The sequence below is a fragment of the Notothenia rossii genome, assembly GCF_949606895.1.
Source record: "Notothenia rossii genome assembly, chromosome: 5".
In the NCBI taxonomy this organism is placed as follows: domain Eukaryota; kingdom Metazoa; phylum Chordata; class Actinopteri; order Perciformes; family Nototheniidae; genus Notothenia; species Notothenia rossii.
Window position 1 is genome coordinate 57,163,588 of NC_136903.1, and position 24,129 is coordinate 57,187,716.

The 24,129-nt window shown below is 38.2% G+C and overlaps 1 protein-coding gene across 2 annotated transcripts; it reads left to right on the forward strand.

Annotated features, from left to right (window-relative positions):
* Positions 1–623: 623 nt before the first annotated feature.
* LOC307040644 (gamma-glutamyl hydrolase) lies at positions 624–23,084 on the forward strand. 2 transcript variants are annotated; one of them, XM_079683695.1, is made up of 10 exons: positions 625–801; positions 913–1,057; positions 8,970–9,084; positions 11,848–11,898; positions 15,807–15,891; positions 16,123–16,261; positions 18,644–18,750; positions 19,348–19,438; positions 20,148–20,285; positions 20,449–23,084. In XM_079683695.1, exons 2-10 carry the CDS (start codon positions 946–948, stop codon positions 20,568–20,570), a joined length of 960 nt encoding a protein of 319 aa, XP_079539821.1. In that variant the 5' UTR covers positions 625–801; positions 913–945; the 3' UTR covers positions 20,571–23,084. The 2 variants fall into 2 exon arrangements, with proteins under 2 accessions (XP_079539822.1, XP_079539821.1); XM_079683696.1 differs by having other exon boundaries at positions 624–1,057; positions 18,647–18,750.
* The last annotated feature ends 1,045 nt before the right edge of the window (positions 23,085–24,129 follow it).

Consider the following 24,129-nt stretch of genomic DNA (forward strand, 5'->3'; position numbering starts at 1 on the left):
TAAAATTAAAATGTTGTTCCAGCCTCTAACTTTATGATTTCACAAAGCTCTTCCTTTTATACAATATGCCACTGTGTAGGTTAAGGTATTATTTGTATTATACGTTTCAAGGGTCATAAAACAAATGACAGGACATATTTTGGACTCAAATGTTAAACAATGCAATGCATTGTGGGTCCTAATCGTATTTGCAGTGTGTCTTTCAATTCTAATCTTTTACATTTGATTGTGTGTATCTTGTAAAATAAGATAATCTTGACATTTTCTGACATGAAAACACTAAACAAATTCCTGATTAGCTATAGATGTCTATATTAAAGATTAATATGATTGGACAATAGACTTCTGCAGCTGTACACTATTCTATAGATCATGCATACCTTTTTTTTTATATGTTTCTATTAAAATATACTCCACCTGCTTGGACATAGCAAATGCCACATTGGAATTTTAACACAAAAAGTTGGACATTTTATTTTTCTGGGGAGGTAGGACAGTGATTTAGCTTTTTTTATTTTTTATTTGCCTTGTCTCACTGATTTATTCTCTTATCTCTTTTTCTATTTCTACCTGAGCTGACGGCTGATCTGGCTGATCTATTTCTATCAGGAGAGAACAGGAAGGGGCGCATCTCTGACATAGATCTACAGAGGGGAGTTCCCTAATGAATGACTTGATGCTCGTGTTCAGAAGCTTTACGGCCCGCTTTACGGAGATAAAAAGACAGCCAGGGAGGAGAATCAACTTTGATCGTCATTAAGGCAGCACCTTCGCTCGGATTATTATTTGGCAGCCACAATTGTGCGCGTTTTCCTGTCATCGGCCCTGAATTTATTTGCATTTAAACATTTATTTGGACCAACAATTCCCTCATATTTTAGTAAAAACGTATCCTGCATTCTTCATCTCCAGGATCTGTGTTTGTGTTCGTTGCCGGTGTTCTGGATGTGTCGCTCGGCTGCAGTGGGGCTCGCGGCGCTGACCGCTCTGTTGTGCTCTACGCGGCAGTGCGCGGCGGCGGGGCGGAACCAGCCGCTGAACTACCGGCCCATCATCGGTAAGATCCAGACCCAGGACCGGCTTCTGTGTCAGTCCCTCCACCTGCAGACACGGGCTGGGGGATTAATATAGCTCTGATGTCGTTTTATTCTGGAATGTTCGAGAAAAGGTGCGTGTGTGTTGGCAGTGCCACCGAGAGGGAGAGAGAGAGAGAGAAAGAGAGCATGTGTCTGCGTGGTACTATCATGTAATCATATTTGTATTGTATGTTTTTTGAGGCGACACTTCAGGAAAATCTAATCCGTTAACTAAATAAACGTTAATTACCTATGCCCTCAACATTTTGTAGTCGGCATATTATTGGTTAATATCGCCATTCAATTAAAAAAAATCTGATGCCCTTATTAACTCCTGCGCTCACTCAAGTGTCACCATTGACATACACTATTTGTACAACTGTTTATAGTCCCCATATCCTCATATGTATATATTATTTCAGTATACAGTGTTTATTATACTTAGAAGTAAATATTTCTACATTTTGTCTTATATCTATTTTATATCAGTAGAGGTGAAAAAAGTACCCAGATTGCTTACTCAAGTAAAAGTAGCAATACTACGGTGTCAAAATACTCACTTAAAGGTAGAAATCCTGCATTCAAAATGGCAGTTGTGTAAAAGTACAAGCGTATAAGCATGAATTAATTTATACTGCTGGGTAACTCTAAATCAAAATTACAACATTTGCTTACAAAATGTAGTGGCGTAAAGGTAAAAAGTAACATAAGATGAAAATATTCACTAAAGTACAAGTACCCACATTTGTTACTTAGGTAAATGTACATTTCACCACTATAAGTACTTTTTTCTTAATTTGAACAATGTGTCTTTTGCACTATTTTACGTCTCTAACTTTAATGATAAGTATATAATATGTAAAAAATGATATGTCACTTAGCAGTAATGGATTTATTTGCAACACTTTTAACTAGAGGTAACTTACCTAACCTTCTCTAGGGGTCAAGGGGGCATGCTCCCCGGGAAGAATTTTTTTTAAATGTTGAAGTTAAAAGCATCAATCTGGTGCACTTTGAGAGCAAAATTAAGAGATCTATGGATACATCTCTCAACACCCATATGAAACAGAACTATAATCAGGTTTTCTTTTTCTTTATGGATATTTTTAAAAACACTCTCCTTTTAAACTGTATTCTTGTTTATTAATAACAACTTTTTTTTACTGTCATATAGTATTTTATACCCGTTTACTTTATTCTCTTATTTTTTTTATAATGATCATATAAAGATGTGCCTTTACCTCACTGGTTGTAGAAAAAGCTTCTTGTATTCGTTAGCATAGCTAGCTAACCAGATGCTAATAACAACAAAGTTATTGACTGTATGATCAGTATGACAGATGAACAGATCGCCACTGGGCTTTCAGCTAAAGGAACAGCCACGCAAAAACTGCAGCATGTGTACGGCTCCTTATGGACGTAAGGCAAGGCTAGGCAAGTTTATTTATATAGCACCTTTCAACACAAGGCAATTCAAAGTGCTTTACAAAAAATGAAAGACATTAAGAAAATGGCATTTAAAATCAGTCATTAAAAAGAAAAGATAATAAAATAAACATTAAAAGAAAGAATACATGGATAAAAGTTACAGTGCAGTTTAAGATATGAATAGTTAAAAGCAGCGGCAAAAACAAAAATGTCTTTAGTCTGGATTTAAAAGTAGTCCGAGTTGCAGCGGACCTGCATGTTTCTGGGAGTTTGTTCCAGATATTTGGAGCATAATAAACTGAACGCTGCTTTACCATGTTTAGTTCTGACTCTGGGGACAGAAAGCTGACCAATCCCTGAAGACCTGAGAGTTCTGGATGGTTCATAATTTAGCAGTAGGTCAGAAATGTATTTTGGGCCTGAACCATTCAAAGCTTTATAAACCAGCAGCAGTATTTTGAAATATATTCTTTGACACACAGGAAGCCAGTGTAAAGACTTCAGAACAGGAGTGATGTGATCCACTTTCTTAGTGTTAGTGAGGACTCGAGCACCGGCGTTCTGAATCAGCAGTAGATTTCTAATAGATTTTTTTAGTGAGACCTGTGAAGACACCATTACAGTAGTCCAGTCTACTGAAGATAAAAGCATGGACAAGTTTTTCCAAATCCTTCTGTGACATTAGTCTTTTAATCCTAGATATATTCTTTAGGGGATAGTAGGCTGATTTAGTAACTGTTTTAATGTGACTGTTAGGGGTGGGCGATACCATAAAATCTGGATTTGATCCGATACCAAGTATTTCAGGGCCAGTATCGCGGATACTGATATCGATACCGATACTTTTAAAAAAAAGAGCTGCATGACATGATTTTTTAGCTGAAAGCATCATAAATAGACTAAATCTGAATTCATTTTCATGAATACAGACAGGACAGTTTTTATAGACAAATAAACGTTTTACTTTTGCAAATTTAAAGTGCAAACATGAAAAATAACAATACAAAGTGGCCAGAGTAGCGAACTGTCTTCTTGCACACATCACAGTTCGCTAAGTTTTAATTGCCAGTTGTGAAATTGCTCCACACAACACTCCTCTTTCTCTCAGCCATCATGCGCGTGTGTGTGTTGCACTCGCGAGTCGCTGGCTGCTGCTGTCCTGCCCTGCTGGCTGCTGTGAGTCAGTTTGATAACAGGTGTTCAGGCAGGGAGTGCGTGCGCGAGCCTCGAGGAGAGGAGAAGAAAAGAGCGTATATACTTGTGTTCTTCTGCACATAGTTTTTTGAAGAAATTGACGAGTAGAGCAGACGGAAAAAAAAGTATAAAAGTATCGATCCCATTGGCTCTAGTATCGAAATTTTGAAACGTAACGTAATATCGGAAATATCGATATTTTGGGATAGATCCGCCCACCCCTAGTGACTGTTGAAACTCAGGTCAGAGTCCATGACTACACCTAGATTTCTGGCTTTATCTGTTGTTTTCAACATTGCAGACTGAAGCTCAGCGCTAACTTTTATACATTCTGCCTAGGCTCCAAAAACCATTACCTCAGTTTTGTCTTTGTTTAATTGGAGAAAGTTCTGACACATCCAGTCATTGATTTGTTCAATGCACTTAATCAGTGTTTGAATTGGAGCATAGTCTCCTGGTGAAATTGTTATGTAAATTGGTGTGTCATCCGCATAGCTATGGTAACTTATTTTGTTGTTTTTCATTATCTGAGCCAGTGGTAGCATGTAGATGTTAAAGAGAAGAGGCCCCAAGATGGAGCCTTGAGGTACCCCACATGTCATATTTGTCAACTCAGATGTGTATTTACCTATAGAAACAACGTTTTTTTCTGTCCTTTAAGTAGGATTCAAACCAATTTATAACTGCTTCCGAAAGTCCAACCCAGTTTTCTAGTCGGTCGAGTAATATATTGTGGTCAACAGTGTCAAACTGAGATCTAATAATACTAACACTGAAGTTCTGCCACTGTCTGTGTTTAAGTGGATGTCATTGAAGACCTTTTGAAGAGCACTCTCAGTGCTGTGGTTTGGACGAAAGCCTGACTGGAACACATCGAAACAGTTATTTAAATGCAAGAAATTACTGTTGAAAAACAACTTTTTCAATGATTTTACCTAGAAATGGCAGGTTTGATATGGGCCTGTAATTGCTCATTACTGAAGCATCTAGATTATTATTTTTTAAGAGTGGTTTAATGACTGCAGTTTTCAGAGCCTGTGGAAAAACACCTGAGTGAAGAGATGTGTTTACTACATGAAGTAGATCTGAGGCCATGCAACGAAAAACATCTTAGAAAAATCCTGTTGGAATAATATCAAGGCAGCAGGAGGAGGATTTCAGAAGTTGAATAATGTCCTCTAGGCTTTTATCATTAATCTGATGGAATTGTGTCATGGTCTTTGAATTGATATTGGGTGGACATAGGGACAACACATTTGCTGTACCTGATGCAGAGGCACTGACTGCTTGTCTGATTGTCTGAATTTTGTCAGTGAAGAAGGAGGCAAAATCATTGTATGCCCTGGTGGATAGAAATTCAGAGGCTACTGACACTGGGGGGTTAGTTAGTCTGTCGACGGTAGCAAACAAGGCACGTGCGTTGTTTTTGTTTTTGGTAATGATGCCAGAGAAGAAAGACTGTCGTGTGTTTTTCAATACCAAATTATAAAGGGCCAAGTCTCTCTTTATAGATTTCAAAGTGAACCTGGAGATTTGTTTTTTGCCACCTACGTTCAGCTTTTTGACACTCTCTTTTTTCTGCTTCTGTCACGGCCTTTCTCCATGGAGATATTTTCTTCCCAGTCACTTCCTTTACCTTAGTTGGAGCAATGGCATCTATAATTTTTTTTATTTTTGAATTAAAATGATCTTCTAGCTCATTTATTGAGATTATTTGAGTTAGCAGGGGCAAGTGTGGAAGAAAAATTCTGAGTAAACATTTCCCTAGTATTTTCAGTTAAATATCGCTTTGTGGTTACCTCTTTTTGAACATTTTTGTGAACAGAAATAGAGCTCTCAAAGGAAAAACACAGGAATGATCAGAGAGTGCAACATGAGTCACCACAACCGTAGAGATATTCAGACCCTTTGAGATAATTAAGTCCAGAGTGTGCCCCTTATTGTGCGTGGGCTCCGTCACATGTTAAGTCAGTCCATAGTTATCAAGAAGACAAAACAGTTATATAGCCCCTCTGTCCTGGGGGATGTCAACATGGATGTTAAAATCACCAACAATGACTAGACCAGGGGTGTCAAACTCAATTTCATCGTGGGCCACATTAACATTAGCAACTTTAAGACTATATACAAATACATATATAAATATATAATATATATAAAATAATGTATTATATTACATTATTGCCCCTGCATTGGATTATTATCGGATAGGGTAATAATTAACTACGTCTGAAAGCAGAAGTCTAGGGCAAATAATTGCAAGTTTCTCCATGTCACAAAACAAGATGCATCGTGGAATATGTAGTTTATGGGCAACCTGCTTCTGTAAAGCGGCATGTAACCGTATAATAAATGTATTATATTCTTTGCAAGCTCTTGCGGGCCACATAAAATGAGTTTGCGGGCCGGATTTGGCCCCCGGGCCTTGAGTTTGACACCCCTGGACTAGACGGTCAAAGTCAATAAACACTATAGACAGCAGTTCAGTAAAGTCATCAAAAAAGCTTGCACAGTATTTGGGTGGTCTATCGATACGTAGTGGATATACTGCAATTTCTGTCTGACGAGACATATACCACGTGATGACACGTTAGGCTCGTGTTCAAGGACCCTGACCTTGGCCAGGAAAAACAGGCACCCGCTTGTTTACTTATTTTGAGGTCTAGATTTCTTTAATTTTTTTCTTTTTTGCGTGTGTTTATAAACACCTCGAGAGCCGTACCAAATGGTCTTGCGGTCCGTATACGGCCCGGAGGTTCCCCACCCCTGACCTAAACTGATATCAGCGTAATGAAATCTGTGCAGAGGCTGTTTGTTTAACAGAAGATCTACGGAATGTGTCTTTATTGTTAAGATATAGAGAACTATTACAGGACACCATGTTGTTGAAAACAAACCTGTTGTTCTCATTGTGGTTAACACTGACAAGTCATGACGCCATGATGACTTACTGTATGGTCTCTGTTTGAGTCTAAAGGAGGAATTACAAAGACCTGGCAAGGCCTTCGTCATGCCCAGGGTTTAGGTTTTAGCTCATTCAGGTGTGTCACATTTGTTTTAAAAAGGTAGCAACAAAAGCTAGCAATACGACCAACCTTAAACTGCATCTGAAACACAACCACCCCACTCCATTTTCCCAGCTGGGAGCAAACACGGCAGCTGGAGATGGAGAGCCCCCACCTTCCCGAAAGTTTACAATCAAAGATGCATTTGTCCTACAATGCAAACATGTTGGTGTTCCTTGCTCGAAATCTTTGAAATACAGATTTGGATATGGCCTGTTGAGGCATCTGGGTCTTTGTATGGACTTTTTTTTTGCTTGTAAGACAATGTGTGCTCATATTTATTTATATATATAATAATAATGCATTACATTTTATATATATATATTAGGGCTGTCAGTCGATTAAATATTTAATTGCGATTAATCGCATGATGTCCATAGTTAATCGCAAATTAATTGCACATTTTTTATCTGTTCTAAATTTACCTTAGAGGAATATTTTTCAAGTTTTTAATACTCTTATCAACATATGAGTGGACAAATATGCTTTATGCAAATGTTTGTTCATTATCATTGGAACAATGACAAATATTCTCCTGAATATTTTCAATACAACAACCTGGAACCTCTCTCTCTCTCTTACACTCTCTCCCAACCCTGTCTACTTCTTTGCACTGAGCCAGTTGCTCAAACAGACAAGCCTGTTTACAGTTGTCGGCGAATTGCCGCTCCTCTGTCTTCATAACAGTCAAAGCATGAGACTGAAGTTCCCACCTAGGGTCAAAATAATGCGCTGTGATGTCCAGTCGACACGTTGGATGCGATCCAAATTATCTCACACAGCACCTCGTCCTCCACAATGTTAATTGTCCTGCAAGCTGTAGCCACCGCCACCCATTTGGCTATCGCTGTTGAAAGCTTGCTGCTTGTAGACGCTGTGTCCAGGCGTCTCCCCGGCAAACTTTCAAGCGCGGTCTGCCGCAAGCGAGCGGCAGGAGCGGGGCTGTCAGCATCAGTGTGCTTGGCTTGCTGTTTAAAATACCTTTTTTTTAATTTATCCATATCTCTTGCTAGAATCTCCCATCCAACCATCCAACTAACAACAACAATGTCAAGCCTTTGGGCTCTGAAACTACGGGGCGGGCCAAGGACAAATACACATGCGTTAATCGCACGTTAAAATAATTAGTGGCGTTACAAAAAAAATTGCGTTATTAACGCGTTAACTTGAGAGCCTTAATATATATATATGAATGAGAGCTCTGTTTTCCAGCCCGAGTCTATTTAATTGATTGTTTTGGTTGTGTGTGATTTAATAAATTTTTTATAATTTGTTTTATTTATTATATATAATTTATATATTTGAATATTATTTCCCATTTCATTTGCAATGTTGGATGTTCAATAAAAAGTTCTGTTTGAAATTATGTACTTGAATTATTATTATTATATATTATCATTATGTCAGTGGTCTAAAATGGTCTTACAACGGTGCCGACAATATTATCGTTTATCGCAATAATTTCCGGGAAAATGTTTCGTCCAACTAAATTAATTATCGTGACAGGCACAAATTGCAAAGCAAGCAAATTAGGGTGACGTGTCTTGCCCCAGGACACAACGGCCTGACGCAGTGGCGGCGGAGGCGGGTTAGAAAAAAAGTGGTATTGTCTTACTTTCATGTTTTATAAATGCCATTGTTATTGTCTTTAAAAATATTTGAAGTCGTGATGGTTGTAACCAATGTCCAGTGGTCTCCAATCAGTGCAATACATGTAGCTTGTTCCACTTCCTCTGCTCTCTTTGCCCTTTTACTGCTTTGCATTTCAGTGTTAAAATCCACGCTGAAATTACAGGAGGACTTTGGGGTCAAACTTTGTCTGATGTGATTTGTGGACAATTTCTTGACATATTAAGGAGACATGGGGAATTATTTTCAAACTGCCTTTAGTAGGTACATTTTGCTTGTAAAGTGTGTAGTGTTTTGTGTTACATGTTAATAATAATGTTTTGTTTAGATATCTTATTCTGGAAAGCAAAAGGAAACACTCAAGGATTGGCAAATCTCACTTAAATGAACAACAATTGTAGATGATTTCATCTTCAAGAGTGGACCAGTTATTTGTATTAACATTAACGTTGACTTATATTCTCCTGCTCTTTGTTATTTTTAATCTTTGTAGGTAGGATTTCTCAGCTATGCATTGTCATCCTTTCTATATCTACATAAAATCATGTGATAAGTTTGTGTGTTCTTTTATCCTAAGGTGTGTTGGCTCAGGAAAATGTTCCAGATGACCAGTATGCTCATGGCTTCTCTTACATCGCTGCCTCCTATGTCAAATTCCTGGAAGGAGCCGGGGCTAGAGTTGTACCTGTGAGGTAAAACAGTCTCTTATATATGTTTTGTTAAGGAACTTGTAAGAAGCAGGGCTCGACATTAACGACTGCCCGATGGGCCGGGGCCATCTAGTATTTAGCTCGGGCAATGAAGCCTCACCTGCTGGTTGCCCGATCGGGCAATCTATTATGCCAGGATCATGCTGCTCGCGGATCAGTAATGAATGACCCGACAGTAAAACTAAACATATCTATAACTAGTTTAGGTAGTTTGAGAGGTAATTAAAATAGCTACGTGTGATATTCTAACCTGAAGTGTGTGTTTTGTCCGCTCACCCCTGCATGTGATCATGCAGAGCTGCGTGTCGACTCGTCAGCAGCAGCTGATCTCTCTCCCGTCAGATTAGACTTCACTCGCGTTTATGTCCATATCGATCAGATCCAGCTAGTTCTAGCTAATGATATGACTACCAGCTTATTAAAAGACACCTAAACAATAAGTGTCGCTATGCAACTGGGTGAGGCCACAAAGTATAGCGCAGCATTATGCATTTGTTTACATGCCCACCGGAACTCCGAGGCATTACCAACAGATCAACGCACAATCAACCCATACAGGACATCTCTTTCTCCACATTAAGCGTTAGACATTAGAATTGACTATTCTTGTCTGTCACATACTCTTCTTGTCTGTCACATAAGTGGCGCAACTGAAGCGGTATTGCGCTAAAGGGAAATTATTTTGACCAAAAAGATGTAGCTTTGCCGGCTAACGGGAACTCTGACGTCACCATTTTGTGTGCTTCGGGGATGCGCTCGGGTCTGCTCGGTCAGCTTCCGGATGAGGAGGCATTCGTTCGACCAACTTACAGTAGATAACATTACAAACATTTTTAACAGGGGCCATAATAGTGTAAATAATGTTTTTTTTTGCAGTTATAACTGAATGTAATGTTTTCTACTTTTTTACATCTGGGAAGGCATTTGCCTTCATCAGATGGAAAGTGTCTTGACCAACAACTTAAGTATTTCTTATAGCTATGCAGGGTATGCAAGCGAGCAAACACAAACAAGAAACAAGTGAAATGAAGAATAACATTGAAATTGTAGAATATAATATTGTGGTGGTTCATCTTATAATTCAGTCTAGAGAATGCACCAGACAGCATCTAAGACCTGCAAAAATCAAAATGTTCTAGGGGGAGGCCCCCCAAACCCTTCGTGCGTCATTTCGTCTGCGCGCATTTTTCAGGGCAATCTCTATTGGGCTCAGGGCCATCTGCAACCGCAAGGTTTTTACTGACTCATTCAACTGCAATTATGTAAACCAGTACCTAATCTTCCCATTGTGTCTGCTTCAATGGGCCGTTTGCTTTGAGAAACAACAAAAAAACGATTTAGGATAGAAAGCTCAGATTGCCAAATAGGTGAGTCCTCAATGAATAAGGAGAAAAGGCTATACATTAAGTTCGCATGCACACCAGCCTTGTTAAGTACACTTGAATGGAGTGTTTAACCCCTTGGTGCGGTTCGTTTGATTCTGTGTGAACGCAGTCTGAGACCTCTGAAGTGAACTAAACAACCGGACTCCGCCGCTGCGTCTGTAAAGCCGCTGTGTCCTTGGGTAAGACACTTCACCTGAATTTGCTCCTGTGGGTATTCTCCACAGTACATGACCGTTACGTGTGTAATGTGTATCTGTAAAGCGCTTTGAGCTCTGGAAAAGCGCTATAATACATATAAGGAATTATTATTATTAAGTGAACTAAACAACCGGACTCTGGTCTGCCTAAAAGAGGTGGTCTCGGACCGCTTGCTAGTGACCTCTGGGGTGGTTCATCGGAGATGTGAACGCAGTCCACACCAAAACACAGGAAGCATAGTATTTACGCATAATTTCCTTGAATTTCTATCTAGGCTGTGTGTAACGTACAGTAGCCTATAGGGTCATGCCTTAATTCATTCTGAAATCATTCATTCATTCGCAGAGATATAAACAACTATCAACATAAGCTAAGCTATATTTGCTTTTGTGACTGCTTACCTCACTGCTCCCCTGTGTACAGCAAAAAGGCCGTGGTACAATCTCATCAGAACCACATGTTGACGGTTAAACATCCAACAGATAGCCCACAATTTAAGTTTATATTTTACTCTTGGCGCTCTAGCAGCTTTGTTTTCTGCCAAGAAAGCCAACGGTTATCAGTGAAGATTTTGGTGTAATACCAAGACACTATGACTATTAATGCTGTGAGTAAGATGTGTATGGTGTCATTTAAAAGGTAGTCTGGAAAATTACTAAATGAGCATTAATACCTGTTTGCATCTGGTGCGAAAATGTGACAGTGATGTGACTCACAGCAGTTATCAGTCATGCTGCCTGAAGAGTTTTTAAGGGGCGTAGCCTATAGAAGGGGGCAGAACGTCATTATACCAGTAGTTAAAAATGTGGGTTACTTTTTTTTTATAAGAAAAATTTGATTTAATTATTTAAGACGAAATTACTAATTGGATTGAAATATGAGACAAAATTATCAAAAAAAATTCACAACACTCAATCTTTTCTCTCTTCTTCCCTGTCATACTTTGACTAGTAAAAGGCCATGGTACTAAATATCCTCTAATGTTGATATTACATTCATGGTCTATAATGTTGAAGTTATTATTAATAAAGGTACATTTTTCAGTGGTCGCCATACATAAAATGTTGCTTTAATGTGGTGTGGTTAATAATGTATTTGATTGTCTAGGATAGTTATTGGGTTTAACAATTCTAAAATTTGTTTTGCCTTTTCTTTTCACCAGAATCAATCGCACAGAAGAAGAATATGCACATATATTTAACGCGATAAATGGGTAAGTTAACATCAACTCTTGTTTTCTCATTTGATTTGATAACCTCTCTATTTAGCACACTAAATGGTTTTTGATGCTCTAGGCCAAGGATGGGCAAATGGCGGCACGCGGCCCCAACCTACTCTTTTTGCGGCCCTCAGATTAATTTATAAACAACGTAATTAATCAAATAAAAAAAGTATATATATTTTTTAACTTGTAGTACTTATACCGTCGACTAGACTCCTAGTTACGTCGCAAGCTGCGTACATGATTTCGTTCGGCAGCCAAATACGGCGAAATAATCTGTGACGCGTTTGTGTGTATTGTGTTTGTTTCCCAGGGAAACACTCACAAGAAATACCGGCTGTTGTTATGCCTGCTGTGACGTTAAATTACCGCTTGTAATTATGCCTTTACAAGCTTCAAAGTTGTATTTATCATCTGAATTTGGCAAAACGAGTTTATTATTCTACAAACCAAGACTTTTTTTATTTGAAATCAGATGAAAACAAACAGTCACGGACCCTGCCGTGTTATCTATGATTACTATACGCTTTTCATTCATAATTTCATCGGGAGGGAGGGGAGGAACAGCAGAGTGCGGGTTGACAGGTGTCTCTGTTGACATTCTCTTTATTGTGCGTCAGCAGAGACAGGCTACAAGTGTCTTAGGTTCAAGTTAGACAACTAATGTATGAGTTAGTGTTCATGACTTCATGTTTATGTCATCTTAATGGTTAATCTTAATGCACACACATTTTTCGCGCTTTCCAATAGTTTAAAATAGTTTTATTCCACTGTTAAATAACCTGTTCAATACAAACATGCCAGTTGTAAAAATTAAATAACATTTCTGTGAACGGATATTTGTTTAGTGAGCTTATTAGAGGATGTTCCCTGAAATATTCTAAAATGTCAATGAAGATGTCAGACTTAATTTGTTAATAATTACATACAATATATGCAGTGGCGTTGTTATATGTACAAAAGTGGTGGGGCACAAAAAACTTAGATGTCTATATAAGCTTCTGCAGTGAGGTACATGGCACTGACTCTTCAGGTTTACAAATATTATACTTTTACCTAAATCAAAATATAATATTATTTTCAAAAGCTTTTTTTCTCTGATGCTTCGAATAATTTTAAACAGACAGTTCAACAAAAGGATACCCAAAACATGTAATTTTATCATTTAAATATTGAATTATTCTCTCTTAGTAAAATCCCATTTTCAATAAAATTGCGGTCTTACCTTGACTTGAAGATGAAGTCCATTTGCCTATCCTTCTGGATAAAAATCTCTATTATCTATTATGTGAGATGAAGTATGGTGGGGATGGCAGCTCAGTGCCCCTATGGTCATTCTTTTTTTGCCACACACATTAAATAGGACAATACTCTGAGCATGTGCAGTGTAGTTTTTACAGTCACCGTTCACTTAGACCAGGGGTCTGCAACCTTTTTGACCAAAAGAGCCATTTTGCTCCTTTTTCCCAAAAATGTTTTTGTCTGGAGCCGCAAAACATATTTCATAGCTTGATAGCTAATACAGTTGTATTTATTGTTATATCAGACAAAAAACAGTTTTTTGCATTTATTAGGCTATTTATTACATTATATAAAACTTTTAACCTCTAATAAGAAACAAAGAACTCCTAAAAGGATAATTAAAAATAATACACAGGCCTACTTTAAAATAAATTAAACACAGCACTTGGGGAGTCCTCTGCACATTTGAAGGAACAACAAATATTATTAAAATGGGCCCACTTTGAAATAAATCAAACAGATAGCTGCACCCTAAAAAGAGTTAAAGGTAGGATACAGTAGTTAAGAATGGAGAAACCAGCTCGAGTGCGCTAGAATTTGGAAATACATAACCGGAAAAAATATTCCTCTTCCTTCAGACTTTCTTACAGAGTCCCTCCTCCAACACACACGAACGTGCACATGACCAATGAGGCCACGAGATAAGTTTGTGCACAGATGGAAGGCTGACAGGCAGTTAGGCCATCCAGTTATTTTAGCCGGGCCGGCTAAAATGATTGGTCGTGCTTTTTACAGCGCTACGGCTTCCAGAGATTAATTTTTGTATGTATTTATTGTCAACGCATTTAATATATTCATTACTATCGGGACGTTAAGAGCATTCCATTGAATATAACAAAAAGTGTTTTCTGAAATAAATGAAATTCCCCATTGAATTATGACGGAAGATTGTCAGCTGTCTTCCTCTCCCTTGTTGTTCCTCGATACGTAAAGGCTCTACATATCAAACATACCGGTAAACCAGCATCGTTTGCTGTGAAAGCATATAACTCTGTCCACACAGAATTAAATCCTGTGTTCCTCCGGTACTTTACTTTGATTTATCCATAGTTCGCTCATCAAGCCGGGGGTCAGGTTATTCACCCGCAGGAAAAGGCGCTGGCGCGGGACCGTAGCAGGATGTGACGCATATTTTAGTTGACCTAATTAAAACCGTTTTGTTTTTTATTTATGTGTCAAAGTATCACCTCAAAATACAAGATACGAAACATTTTCAACCATGCAACAAAATATAAATAGTCCTACAAATACTTTTATTTTATTTCCTTCTTATTTTTGTCTAAGCTCAAGGGAGCCAGAGCAGGGGGCTTGAAGGGCCGCATGCGGCCCGTGGGCCGCGGGTTGCCGACCCCTGACTTAGACAGTGAGAGGGAGGGGCATGATCGGATTTTGTCCCACATGGCTCCAAACAGCTCAATAGGCACACACTGTAGACACTAATTAGAAGAACACAGACTAAAACAGCAATGTACAGACGAATCAGATGATTAAACATGATCTTAAAATATATTTTATATATATATATTATTTTTTTTGCCTTTTGTTGTATTCATTATTTGTAATACTTTCTGCTGACACTAAGTGGGATGTGCCACCTGCCCCTAATGACCAGCCACCACTAAATATATGGAATGTGTGTGTGTGTTCCAAATGAATCTGTGGCCCCCTGGTGGCCAGTACATACATTATGTGGCCCCCACCACCATCCAAGTTGCCCATCCCCGCTCTAGGCCTAATAACAACTGGTGATAGAATAGCTTGCTAGCTAAAAGATCAACAGGCTAATTGAGCAGATCAAGTCACTTCTGGCCAATACTGAAACTATTCTTAGCTTATTATACATTAAATGATTGTTGATGTTGAAATAAGACGATGGCAGAGATGTTGACCTTTTCTGTTGAGAACATTTTTTGCTTTAGAGTCTAATACACCACAGTTGTAGATTGTTAATGTGGTCAGAGTCTCTTAAAGCAGGTTTTAGCATAATATGCTAGCTAGAAGATCAACAGGCTAATAAACATATCAGGAAATAAATCAAAAGAAGACGTTTGGCCAATAATAAACTATTGTTAGCTTCTTATACATTCAATTATAGTTTGCTGAGGTGGCAATGGCTGAGAGTTTGCCCTATTCTGTGGAGACTATTTTTGCATTTAGGTCTAATACAGCACGTGTCGATTGTTAACGTGGTTAAAGGCTCTAAACCTCAGATTTTAGCTAAAAGATCTACAGGCTGAGCAGGTCACCAGATATTTATACAGACAGAATATGTATGCCCATTACTTGGACTACTGTTAGCTTATAAGATGTGCAATGTTAGTTGGTTTTTAAAAGCAGCTAATCACTAGACTGCAAGCTAAAGCTGTTTATGCCATCTGAATTTTTTTTTTTTTAAAAGGGACACAGACTCATTTTTCTGTCTATGGCTTTGACCTGCTTATTTAATCTCTTGTTGTTTTATATTAAATGCAAGCTTATACGTAACACTCACATTAAGTCATGTTTCTACACAGGTAAAAGCTTTGGACATTTAAATCAACCTAGTGCTTGATTTACAAGCCTGGACCCTAATTTTAAACAACAAATTGTCTTCTCAGGTTGTTGCTTCCGGGAGGAGATGTAGATATTCAGACATCACAGTACAGTCGAGCAGCTAAGATCTTTTACGACTTGGCTCTAAAGGTAAAATATTTTTGACATTGTAACATTTCGATATTTGTCTAGCTCAAACTGTTTTAGTATGAATTTTGCTATATGTATTAGATTTAGACACTTGAATTATAAGTGACATTTTTATTTTCAATCATGTTGAACTGGTTACTTTTCCAGTTTCACTTGATTTTTTCCTGAATTACTTGCGATTGAGACACTTTGATTATAGCTCCTCATTCCTCACTCTCTTGTCCTCTGCAGGCCAATGATGCTGGGGACTACTTCCCTATCTGGGGAACCTGTCAGGGCTTCCAGCAGCTGTCTGTCCTCACTGCCAATAAAAACCTGCTGACCATCACTGATACCAAGGCAGTGGCTCTCCCTCTTACTCTCACGCCAGGTAATCTCTCCTTTCACTCTTTCTGCCGGTCTGTGCTCTTTTTGTTCACTCTTCTCCTGCAGCAACTCTTCTTGTCTCTCTTCTCAGATGAGTTGTCTCAGCATCCATTACTTTCATTTTTTAGGTTTTTACATATGCATTGAATAACAGACAATGCCTTATTAACACTAGAACCGCCAACGGGTACATTTTACCCGCAGCTGTTTTTTTGATTGTATGTAACTTTTTTTCAATAAAATATTCAAGTCTCCCAGTCCGTGGGAAGATTATTTGCTGGTAGCGAAACGCCAAAGTGGCTGCTTAATGTCTTTTGTTTTTTTGGACATGTCTAGTAGTTTACTCCACTGACTGTTGACAAGAAACACGTGTAGACGAAGTATGTGTTTTTGTTCTGATGACCTATCAGGTACGCAAAATAGCTAGTGACACAAGTGATGTTACGCATTTCAGATGTTTGCCGCGCATTCGTACCAGTTATCTGCACCCCTGGATACAAACCTTTTGGCAACACAAAAATTATTAGCTGTGATTTAAGGTTTGGGAACAGTTTAGTCCTCGGCTCTCTGGGTAAAGGAAATATGATAACTAACTCATTGCTGTGTCCTGTGAAGCTGGCTTAGACTGCACGGTGACCTGTGGTTTAGTCTGAGGTTTATCTGAGATTTAACGTGAACCCGCTGCTGACTTCCATTAGCTTTACATCTACATGTACATGTTAGCGTTAGAAGGGTACATGCAGTTCAGATAATCTTCAATTATTCTGAAGGCAACAGTATAACAATGTGCAAACAAGGAAGGAGACTGTGAACCGGTGAAGTCGCTCTACTGTTGGACCTGTAAATTACGGGCAGTGTTAATGTTAAATTACATGGAATAAAGAAAATAATTTCCCCTCAGCGAGTTATCAGGTCATCTTTCTGTATTAAAACATTACACATATTATATTTTATTTGACATTTATTGGAATATCTTTATAGAAAATCCTTCATCAAAACTTCTAACTATTTTTCTTCTCTTTCAACTGTAATTCATAAATGTTATCAGTCATGGTGTCCAATGCATCCTGTTGTTATTTATATAATGCAAATCAGGGGACTCAGTTCATTTTCCTACAATTAGGCTAGTTACACAAAAAGCTTTGACATTTGTACATTATAACTTTGTAGGTCATTAGATAGACCCTCCAGAAAAACGCGATTCTGCGTTCGCAGAATTTACCGCATAATCAGCAAAATGGAGCATATTTTTAAAAGGCCGCATATTTATCAAAGAGCCGCATAATCCCCGCATTTTTCCACACAAAGTTGAGAAAAAAAAAAGTTAACTCGTCTTGACGTGAAGTAGTGATGATGATGACGTGACGTCATCAGCTCGCGCATCACAGAAGGTAAACAACACCGTAGAGTGAACGTGTGGAACTCACACGAGAGAGAAAACACCAAGAGGAAAAAATCTGATCCATCTCATTTACCGACGAACATTTCTGCTAAAGACCGGGCAAAGCAGTACCCCGATGTCTTTCACGAAAGTGGGGGGAAACTATTCTGCACCCCGTGCAACTGTGTGTTGGAGCATAAGAGAAAGTCGAAGGTGACGACCCACTTTGATTCATTCAAACATTCTAAAATGCTTTCTGCTGCTGTGGACAAGAAAGCCAAACAACTCACGTGAACCAAGGCATCAACCTCAAAAACGCTTTCGAGGGCTACAAGAAACCTAGTGAGCAGCCTACAAGATTGAAGCTGGTCAGATAACGAACGAGTAAATGTAAACAGAATGGGGCGGAGAAGTGTGTGTGTGAGAGAGAGAGTGTGATTAAAATAGCCCCATTGCTTTTACAATAAATAAACATTGAATGTGTTTAATTGAATAGGAAAGGGGTTTAATGTTACTGGCAGGTTGTGTGTGAGAGAGAATAAATAAGACAGCCCAATATTTTAAAAAAAATCTATTTTTTTTCGCAACTTTCCGCATATTTCGCAACTTCCCGCAATTTCACCGCATAAAATCACATAAAAACCATACATGTTTGATCGCATAATCAAGGATATTAGCCCGCATAATCAAGGAATTTTGCCCGCGTTTTTCTGGAGGGTCTAGCTTATGGTGATCAATGCGGTTGGATGGGTGGTTCCCATGCAAATGAGACCAAACAGTGCCCTCAGAAGCACAATTACATAGTATGTGTTGTAACTGCTAAGCTTTTTGTATTAGATAGAGGACAACATGCCATGCATATAACTTTTAAGGAGAAGTAACGTGTGAGTAACTTCCCCTTACCTATGTAAAATAACTATTTCAACGGTGATGCTGCATTAAGTGTTTTCTTTACTAAAATGTAACTTCCTCTATCTTGTGTTGCGTGAAATGTTTCTCCTCTAGCAGCCCAATCCAGCCGTCTGTTCCAGAGTTTTCCCAAGGATCTTCTGCAATCCCTGGCTGTGGAAAACATCACTGGCAACTTCCACACATGGAGTCTGTCTCTACAGGTATTTCCTGCTCCCCTTCTCTCCTCATCAGCTGGCTTGGTTATTATTATATTTGGTGGTAATCTTGTAATTCTTTAAGGTCGGGATGTCAGTAGGGTAAGTGCTTTCAAATTAGGGAAGCTGCGTCTTCCTAAATATTTCTAGAAACATTTTCAAATAACATATTTAGGAAACTCAAGGATAGTATAAGGGGGAGGTTCATCAACCTGGAAAACCTACCTTGAATCCAGGCATACCTATGTATGGTTTGTATGCGACCGTGCTTATAATCGATAGTCTTAGCATTAACTGTTAATGCTAGATGCTGTATTTTGGTGCCGTAGATTAATTTGTTTCAAACTTGTCATAACCATACATGCAGTCTATGGTTATAACTCACCCTTTAACTGAAATCCCTATATGTCCGTTAACTTGACTAGATAAGCATGATTCATCCACTGTGTTTGTTGAATTGTCAACAGATTTTGGAATTAAAAAAACGTTTTAAACCAACAATCTGATAGGCGTCATCAGCTTTCAAGTGATTTCAAAACGCCCTAACAAGTATTTCCTAAAGTTAAGTCAAGTCGATATTCAATCCCTGCCTTGAACCAACAGAACTACAGCCGAAATGCCAAACTGAAGAGGTTCTACAAGGTGCTGTCCACTAACAACGATGGGAAGAAAGAATTCATCTCCACCATGGAAGGTACCATTTCTCCTGACTGCTGTATCATTCATGTTATCTCTATACCTTCCAAAAGCTAATGCAAAGTGGCAGAAATAGCAAACCCTTCATGACTGAACCGGTGTTGTTAATGTTAAGAATTATGAGATTGAAGCATATTATTCAGATTCCGATGGGATTGGAGATTATGAAATATGGATAATGAAGTCGGAAGTTTTCCAAAATGATTGATAAGAATGTTTTTTTGGAATCTTTCTTCTTTTTCACTTTTTATTTATTGACTTTGTTCGACCATACATGTCATTTAATAATAATAATAATAAATAATAATAATGCATTACATTACATAGAGCGCTTTTACAGGTGCTCAAAGCGCTTTACAATTACACATTACACATATTAGACAAATTACTGTGGACATTACCCACAGGAGCAGATGCGGGTAAAGTGTCTTGCCCAAGGACACACACGGCCTGACGCAGTGGCGGCTGAGGCGGGTTTCGAACTGGAGTTCACCAACGCCCCTTGATCTGATGATCAACGCTCCCAATTGTCCCAATTCTTTTTAAATACCATTTTAGCATTTTAAATTATTATTTAACTTATACATTAAATAAATAATAAAAAAGTATATTAATAGTTAAATTAAAGCAGTTTGCAAGACAGTGATATATAAAGGGGGTTAGGGGAGGAATCTTTGTCTGTTGACAATGTATCTTTTTTTCCTCAGCCCATCGATACCCATTCTATGCCGTGCAGTGGCACCCAGAGAAAACTCCCTTTGAGTGGGTGGATAAGCCGGGCATGACTCACTCCCCCACTGCCATAAGAGTCTCTTTCTACACCTCCAGCTTCTTTATCTCTGAAGGTAAAGGCTGTTTTTTTTTTTTCATTTCTTTGGTGCCATTTTGTTGAATTATAGAAGTGTGACTAAATAAAACCCACAAATAAATAAACCTGCAAAAGGAAAAGCACTCGATAACCAATTTGTTTTTCTCTCTTTTACTCCTTGGACTCTTTCTCTCCTCCAGCCATGAAGAACCGGCACCATTTCCCCAGTCTGGTGGAGGAAGAGCGAGCGCTCATCTACAACTTCTCTCCTGTCTTCAGAGGCATGAATTCCATCTTTATCCAGAACTATTACTTTGACTAATTCACAGTACCTAAGATGGAACAGACCTGGGGCTTAGTTTAGTCAGAACTCGTTATTATGAGAAAATCAACTTTAAAACCGAGCTCACGATCATAAGCGGATTTGAAAAAACGGGAAACATGCAAAAACAAAGCTTAAAGGTTCCATGTCATAGCCATTTCTACAGATCATAATTCCATTGTTGAGGTCTACTAGAATTGGTTTATATTGTGCAATGTTCCAAACTCATTGGTTTCTCATACAGCATTGCTGTATAGTATGTGTATTTACTCTGTCCTAAACGGCTTGTTGGAGCTCCTGCCCCCCCCTCCCTATGAGCCCAGTGGCCGTCTGCGAGACAGTGAGACACAGCGTAACCCAGCCCGAAACCAGCCCGAGCACACACACACACCCGCAGCCTGGCTGGGAGTTTATGTGTGTGCTCACACACAGACTTGAAGCCTCGCCGCGTCCCACCGTCTCAGGCTGAGAAATCGTTACGTCACTATACCCAAATACGTACTGTACCCAGGAAGAGAAATCTCCAATGAGGCCTTCTGGGGCAGCATAGACAGGTATTTTCTGTGTTAGAGTTTTACTCGCTACAGGGTGTACTTTGAGGGTTTGTGACTGCAGACCGTTTACATGCATAAAAAGCTACATAACACACAAGGGGAAGGGTAATAACCGAAAAAGCATGACATGGGACCTTTAACATGGCATTAGGTTTTGCTTATAGTCTACCCATTTGGCAAACTGAATTTAATAAAATTAAAAATAGTGATAAAGTCTTGAATACCAAATACTTGAAAGACATGACCTACATTTCAAATGTTGTCAATTGTCAGGGTAGTCTTTTGTTGCAAAAAGTCTAATTTACCAATAATGATATCCCCATGTTTTTAAACTACTTAATTGAATACCTTTGCTGGAGTTTGCCTCCATAATATCCATTGGTTTGCTATAGTAAATAATAGGAGGCTCAAACTGAGTGATCAGTGACAGTTTTGCAATATGTCACACACTCTGGGACCAATAATTCCCGAATCACTGCCCTGTTTACGTTTTATTCAGGGGCTTCTGAAGACAATGTAGTCAATTAAACTCACTCACATGCGAAACAAGTGTACCTTCGGTGAGCAACAGCACCATGCTCAATCTTGTGTACATTTTTGTATGGATAATAAAAGTAGAATGTAATACCTTGGACAGGGGGTTAGGGGAGGAATTCCTTACAGGGCATGCCCCATTATGTGATTATTCTCTTAGATACCACTTTAAAACACCTGGACTGATGTTGTCAGTCTATAAATTCAAAACAGTTTTTGACTTGAACCGAACAGAATTTCAAAGGATTACTATTGCCTACTTTGCCCTCTTTAGCTCCTAAAAGTCCAGGGAAAGAGCTATAAAATAATTCCACTTAAACATGGATATCCAATAAACACCTCCTAAATTGCCATGTTGTGTCGATCATCAGGTAGAGATACATGATATGATTGTCTTAAACCATTTTTTTATCCAGAAACAAATGTTGTCCTTTACCTCTATGTATTATTTGTATTCCACTGTATGCACATGTTACTAAATATAAGAAATGTGTGTATGCCTGTCAATGATAAAGGACAATGTGATTTCCAACTTGTGTCTTTGAAGAACTACTATCATGCTATGACTTGGATAATCGTTTTGTAAACTATATAGATGAGTCTTGAGAAGAGTTCATCTTTAAATGATTGTATTCTTGGCCATCTCTGTGGGCATTCAACATTTTTATTCAACAGAAAATAGTATTTTGTATATCACATTGTCAGAGTAGTTACAATAACTCCAAAGATCATCAGCATTTGAATGCGTATAGTGTTTACATCGAAACAATTGTTTTATTTTTACACAGGGCCAAAATAATTACATTGACTTCATTATATATACTTTTTGTAATTCCCAAATTATGATCATGAAAGTATATCTAGTCTAATCTAAACCTGAAACATTTGAGCCAGACTTGGGGTTTTAAAATGACAGAAAAAACGTTCTTTATAGGAAAATGTGAATTGTATTGAGCAATTTACAATTGTTCAATTTTGAAATGTAACTATACGTGTGTGGCATGGCATCATAACATTAAGGCATGTTTTACATGTTTTTTTACAATTAACAATTCAAAATATATTATACCAAATCGATAACAGATATTTATGTTTTATCAAGTAAACTAAAACAATTTATAAACTGAATATATATATATTTCTTTTTTTGCTATTTGGTTTACATTTTGCTTACCTCCATTTAATCTTAATGTTTTATTTTGCAAGACAATCCCCCTGTAAACATGCAGCCACAACAAGTACAAATAAATATTTGCTTTGTTAAAAAAACAAATGATGAGCCCTGCGAACTACCTACTTGTCCAAATGATTTGGGTCCTTTCTGTATAACATGTACCAGTTCAACACAGTGGCTTTGGCTATATTGATTGTACACATTTGTTGGTCTGACCATGTGATGATCAGACAATAAAGAGAGTCAAGTACACCTCAGTGCTTCCAATATCCTTTGTTTCCTCTGAAAAGAAGAAGCATGCAGAGTTTGTGTTTACTGTACACCCCTAACATCTGCACTTTATCTGACTGACAGAGATAATGGGATTTTGCGTTGTGTGAAATGATTACTTTTCACCACGCAGCCTTAACCTGCTACAAAACAGCTATACGAGTTGAGCCCCAAGCCTGTTTTTCAGGCCTCAGGCTCGAAAATTACATTCCCAGAATAATTGACTATATCTTCACTTCTAAATGGAGTACATTAATTATCTTTTTTCTCAAATCAATCAATCAATGTTTATTTATATAGCCCAATATCACAAATGTTACATTTGTCTCAGTGGACTTCACAGTTTGTACAGAATATCAGTATGACAATACCTGTCCTTAGACCCTCACATCGTACAAGGAAAAACTTCCAGAGAAAAACCCCACAGTTTAAAGGGGAACATGGGAGAAACCTCTGGGAGAGCGACAGAGGAGGGATCCCTCTCCCAGGACGGACAGACGTGCAATAGATGCCGTGTGTAAATCGAAGAGGTAATACATTTTACAGCGTAGGTAGACCAAATGTTTGGAAATGCATGTGTCTATAATAAGACACGGTACACTGTAACAAATAAGATTGGCTGCAAAGTTTTCCAGGTCGGATGTGTAAGACTAAAAACAAGGCTTTCAAAGGAGATATAATTACATTTTGGTTTAGTATTGATAAGTAAACTTGAGTCAACGAAGTTGACAATGATAAACCTGTGTGTTAGATGTAGAAAAGTCCGAATCAATATAGAATATTTTTATTTTAAAGTAAATTCAGATTGAACATAGTAAAAAAAATTAAATTAGTGCATATCCGTCCAAAACAAATACATTACTTATAGTGAAAACCACCCTTGAATGATGGGATAGTAGACTTAAAGCTTTAGGAATCCAAACCATAACATATAATAAGTACCCTGTATCAAGATTGATGCGAAACAAGTAATATTTGATCTTTTTAGAGAGATTTAGAAAAAGACCCACTTCTGAGGTCATTTGGT